We start from the raw sequence: 5,427 nt of genomic DNA, 5'->3' as shown, positions 1-5,427 counted from the left end.
ACCTGTGGCAGAAAGCAACTGATTCCAGAGCTTGATCTGTGAGTGCACAACCAGAGCAGCCAAAATATTTGGGGCGACAAAGAAGCACCAACCTTGCATGTACCCTACAGGGCTTTGGGTTTGGTGGAGGTTTGACTGCTCCTTCAGCGCACATCCCTGGGTGACAGCAGGATGGGACCCTTTCCTTTGTCCCCAGCCCTGCGATAGCCTTTGGTATCATGGAGTGCCCTGGGCAGACAGGAGGTGCTGGGGCATGTGCACCTGGTGGCCATATTAGTGAGGCTCCCCAGATCCCCAGAACCCTCTAGGTGCCCGGAGCTGAGCATTATCCTCATGCATCCCCTCAAGGAGGCACCCGTGCAGAGCTGACCAAACATTTCAGAGGCAACAAATAACCTCAATTATGCTCTGTGGCAGTGACCGATTCCAGGCACATAGCGATATCAGCTCCTTTAATTTTTAAGTGGCACAGGGGACACCAACCCCACTGCCTTGCAGGGAGTGGAGACCCGGATTTGCAGCTGCTGCCCTATGGATGGGCTCCAGCCCCTCAGTCCCCACCAGCCTGGTGACGCAGTGGCACAGGCAGGGCTGGCACAGGAGCATGGCTAGGGGCCAGCAAAGGGCCAGGTGGCTCCGAGCCATGGGATGCTCTCAGGTTTCCCTACTGCAGCCACAGCCACAGCATGGCCCAGTTCCACAAACACTTGGTGTACAGAACAGGGAGGGGATTAGCAGTGGGGGAAAACAGCTCAGGCAGCAGCAGAAGCAGCACAGGAGCCAGGGCTGCCCCAGCTCCACGGAATTCACCATCATGGAAAGAGCCCAGGAGACACCGCAGAGGTGCAGGGACCTGGTGGGGTTGGGGAGGCATTACTGCTGGCTGCAGCATGGGTAGGGGCCAGCCCAGCCTTACTGGCTGAAGGAATTTCAGGCCGCTGCCAACTTCAGACAAACCCCTTTTATTTGCTCGCTCAGGTTTTGATGCTGTAATTGCATCGTCTGAGCCAGCTCTCAAGAGAAAGAGGAAGGAAAGAAAGAAGAAAGGGAAGGAGAGCAGCCAACCTGGAGGGACCCCATGGGACGATCCCTGTTGGTTGCTCAGAGCATTGCGTGTACACTTGGCTCATCACTCACTGAGATGTCAGCATAGAGAGCTGCTTGGGACAAGAAGCATAAAGCCGATCCAAAAAGGCCAAAGCGTTTGTGGCCACGTGGGCTTTCAGGACAACATTGTCCAGGGGTGAAACCACAAATGTCAGGTTGCCTCAAATCACTACTTTTCTGGTTAAGAACAAGATGGGAAAGAAGGGAGTTTTGGCAGCAAGCTCCTGGGTGTCCCTGCCTGAGGGTGACACACAAGCCACACTGTCATCTGGAACAGGCTGCCCAGAGAGGTTGTGGATGCCCCGTCCCTGGAGGTGTTCAAGGCCAGAGTGGATGGGGCCCTGTGCAACCTGGTCTAGTATTAAATGGGGAGGTGGCCCTGCCTGTGGCAGAGGGGTTGGAGATTCATGATCCTTGAGGTCCCTTCCAATCCAGGCCATTCTCTGATTCTCTGTCTCCAGCCCAAAACAGAGGTGTTCAGAGAGTTGTTCAGGGCTGGGGTGTGTGCTCTGGATCCATCCCTGACCCCAAAGCACCATGGGGCGAGTGCTGCTCAGTGCCAAGCTCCGCAGCTGGGCTAGTAGTACTCCTCCTCGCTGTCCACGTAGTCCTCAGGCACGGCACGGGGTTCCGGCAAGGACAAGCCCGTCAGGTTGAGCTGGTCTGAAACAGCAGCACGGGGACTCTGTGACACTGCCACCCTTGAAAGCCAGTGCCCTGCCCAAAGGTCCCCTCCCTCTGCTCACCTGGAGTGAGGACAGTCAGGCTGGCCACTGCCATCACAGCCCCGACCCTGTTCCTGGCGAAGCAGCGGTACGTGCCCTCATCTGTCACCCGCACGCCCTGGATCTGCAGCCAGCCGGTCACCTCGTACTTCTGGGGGCCACCTCTGAACTGCAAAGGGAGAGACAGCAGTAAGCCCCAGGGTGAGGGAACCCCCCTCGGGATGACCCTTTGGGGTTGTGAGGAGTGGGATGCGGAGAAGCTCTCTTTACCCTATTAAGCACTGCTCTGGGGTGGGAGCCAGCCCTAAGCTCCCTGGCGCCAACTGTGCTATGTCCTGTTTGTCCCCAGCAAGAAACAGCTTCCTCCGGCCCCAGCTGTGCTGCAGCTGTGTTTGCAGGCAGCTATTTCAGTGCAGTGGCCAGGGATGGAGGATGCCTCCATCCACACCCTATAATAGCTGGGTATGACCCAAGAGAGCTATATTTGGGGCTGGCCACAGGCAGAATGCATGCATGGTAAGCAGAGATGAACCAGGCTGATCCCCCTGTGCAGTCCCATGTATACAAGTTCAGCAATGACCTGATGCGTTTTTACATCTTGGTCACCGTCCCCTATGCCAGCCGCTCACCTGGACAGAGATGTGGGGGTCATCTCCTGGCAGCAGCATCTCTGTGCCATCCTTCCTCCACTCGATGGACGCCATGGGGTAGGCAAAGACCTCGCAGCCAAAGATGATGTCCTGGCCAGTGACATTCCACACATCATAAGGAGGGGAGGTGATTTGAGGCTCTGGGAATAGAAGATGGGGAGGAGACAGGGAAGAATACTGGGCTGAGGGTATCAGGCTCTGGTAGTGATGCCAGGACCCTTCCCATTCCCCTCTCCTCACGCGTACTTGCAGAAGGTCACCCCACAGCTCCCCAGTGACCCATGGAGGGCTCCAACTCCTCCCAGCCTCACTTCCCCCACCTGAACAAGGAGCTCCCCTGTGATGCAGCCTTCAGGTCTCCTGTCCTGGCCACAAATCTCTCCTCTCTCTGTGCCTGTCCCAGCTCTTATTGGCAGCCAAGAGGGAAAAAGCTCAAAGACACCACAAGATACATAAAACAAAGTCAACCCCAATCCCCTCCTTGAGCTGCAGTGAGTGGTGTCAGAGGGTTGTCCCAAGCCCCATAGTCACACACATGGCTTCAAATGGGAGATGGAAGCAGTGCAGCCCCCTGACCTGGCCCAGCTTTCCATGAAGGAGCCACGTTCCTGGGGCGTTCCTTGGCCCCAGCCACACTCCATGCACGCTGCAGCCAAAAGCTCACTAACGACGCCTGGCTCTGCCCCAGCCAGCAGCGCTCACTGCCTCCCATAAATCCTGAGCTGACTTGGCACAGCCTCCCCCTGCACCAGACCCACTGCAGAGGGGCCTCTGGTTGAAATATCGAAGCCAACCTCCCATCCTTGCGCTCCCTCTCCTCACGCACTACCTGCCTCGCAGGGACCCTCATGGACCACGGTGAGGTTGGCATCGGGGTGGGCACGGGCAGACTCGAGGAAGCGGCAGATCTGGGGGTAGGTGCGCCCGTCGGAGCCGCACAGCGCCTGGTGCGAGAGGCAGACGCACTGGGGCTCAGGCACCTCGCCACGCTGCAGGTCTGCAGCCTCCAGCTGGCATTCCAGGTGCTCCCCACATTTGCCATAGAAGTGGTTGGTGTTGTCCAGGTCACAGATCTGTCCCTCCAGATTGGCGCACTCCCAGCAGCAGTCACAGGCGTCCCGCACCGTGCCGGCCAGGCAGCCGCGCGGCACCGGGCACTCCTCTGGCCGGCACTCGGCACAGCCCTCACCCTCCTCCAGCAGCCGCTGCCAGCCCCGCTGCAGGTACTCAGAGCTGCTGGGGAAAGCTCGGCCGGGTTGGAGGCAAGCCCAGTGCAGGGTGAGCAGGGAGAGCAGCAGGCAGGAGGAGCTCAGCACCTCAGGCATCCTCGTGGCCGCTCCCAGAGCCCGGTTCCAGCATCACTCGGGTGGAGATTTGGATGGGTCAGAGCCAAGCGGCCATCGCGATCTGCAAGGAAGAGAACATGTGATAGCAGCACTGCGTGATGTGCCACATCTCGGGATCCTCCACCTCCTACCACACTACAGAAGCGGCCCCCACTCCCAAAATGTGCTGCTGTACAACCCCTTTATCCTCTTCCCTGATTGGATGCTGACCCATACCCACAGGCTTCAGCCTTCTCCCCCAGCAGGTAGAACACAGCCTGTTGTAATCCCACTTGAGGGGCTGCCTCATATTCTCCTGCTTTGTGCTCTGCTCCTCTCAGGGAGCAGCTCTGGAGCCAGGCACCCCTCTCCTTTTCTCACCTCTCCTCAAAAGTCATGAGGATTTTTCCCTCCATCACTGCCCAGAGAAGCAGATGAAGGGCTCTTTCCATGCAGGAGGCAGCCAGCCCAGGGGAATGTAGCCAGAAGGATGCTCCCAGTCATGCCTGGCTTTTGTCCTCCTCTCCCTGCTCTGAGCCCCACATCTAGCCACACCAGGAAAACTCTGCAAATTCCACAGTTATCACACTGGTGGCTGAGCACCAGGGAACTCGGTGCGCAAGTGAGAACAACGGGGTTCTCACCCCCCAGCCTGTGTTAACCCCTCTCCTGCAGCAAGCAGAGGGGCCAATTGGCCCTCAGGCATCCCATCTCTGCTGGGGAGGATGTGCAGGTCCATCTGAGCTGTGCCCTCCCCCAACCCCCAGCTTTCAGCCCCTGTGCTGGAGGGGCAGAGTGAAGTTACAGCCATCTGCCCTGCAGCAAGTGGAGGCAGAGAGGTAAAATCCAGCATGGAGAGACGCACCTGACCCCCTTCTGGGAGCCCCCACTCCCCTAGCGGGGCTTCAGCCCCCTGGTAGCCCCACAGGAGCCGGACTAAGGCAGCCCAAAGTAAGCCTGACAGGGATTTGTTACCCCCCCGGATTACAAAAGGGAGAGCAGAGTTCTGCCCCATTAACCGGAGACCCCCCGGCAGCGGGGGAAAAGGGGCAGGGGGGTGGGGGGATCCTGCTTGCCCTCCCTCCCTGTCCCCGGACTGTAGGGAGGAAAGCTCCAACCCCAGGAAAAGGGGCCAGGAAAGGGGCGGACGATACAACGCTACCCTGAATCTCTATGAGAGTTGTCCCGGGGTGAGGGTCCAGCTCGCGACAGCACTTACCGGAACGCTGTGCGGGCCCCACCGACGGCTGCGATGCACAATGGCTTTGGCAGCCGCGCGGCGCGGGGCTCCGCTGCCACCGGCCGTGATGTCAGCGCCACGCCAGTCCCCACGCCCCCCGCGGGCCCCGGCCCAGCTCCGGACGGGCCCTGCGCTGGCGGCCACCCCTTCCCTGCCGGGCCGGGATCTTCCATCCGTCAGCAACACACAGCTTCCAGAGCCCCCGTGCCTCAGTTTCCCCAGTGGGATCTACGAAGGCACTCACCTCTGTCCTAGGCTGAGCATAAGCACTGTGCTGGGGGAGCCTGCGGGGGGGGGGGGGGGGGCGCCCGCGCAGGGCCCGTCCGGAGCAGGGCCGGGGCCGGGGGGGGGGGAATGGGGGGTGGGGGGTGGGGAAGGGG

The 5,427-nt window shown here is 59.9% G+C and overlaps 1 protein-coding gene across 2 annotated transcripts; it reads right to left on the bottom strand.

Annotated features, from left to right (window-relative positions):
- Positions 1–1,498: 1,498 nt before the first annotated feature.
- Positions 1,499–5,098, bottom strand: KAZALD1 (Kazal type serine peptidase inhibitor domain 1). 2 transcript variants are annotated; one of them, XM_042813015.1, is made up of 5 exons: positions 5,027–5,098; positions 3,309–3,889; positions 2,462–2,622; positions 1,854–2,001; positions 1,499–1,770 (listed from the first exon to the last, which is right to left on the bottom strand). In XM_042813015.1, the coding sequence occupies exons 2-5, from the start codon at positions 3,805–3,807 to the stop codon at positions 1,685–1,687; spliced, it is 894 nt and encodes a 297-aa protein (XP_042668949.1). In that variant the 5' UTR covers positions 3,808–3,889; positions 5,027–5,098; the 3' UTR covers positions 1,499–1,684. The 2 variants fall into 2 exon arrangements, with proteins under 2 accessions (XP_042668949.1, XP_042668950.1); XM_042813016.1 differs by having other exon boundaries at positions 3,312–3,889.
- Positions 5,099–5,427: the final 329 nt, after the last annotated feature.

This window comes from Centrocercus urophasianus, unplaced genomic scaffold, assembly GCF_019232065.1.
Source record: "Centrocercus urophasianus isolate 14NV4802_14NV808 unplaced genomic scaffold, USGS_Curo_1.0 seq_1338, whole genome shotgun sequence".
Lineage (NCBI taxonomy): Eukaryota > Metazoa > Chordata > Aves > Galliformes > Phasianidae > Centrocercus > Centrocercus urophasianus.
The sequence above is the reverse complement of the archived record's forward strand: the minus strand, read 5'-3'. Positions and strand labels throughout refer to the sequence as shown.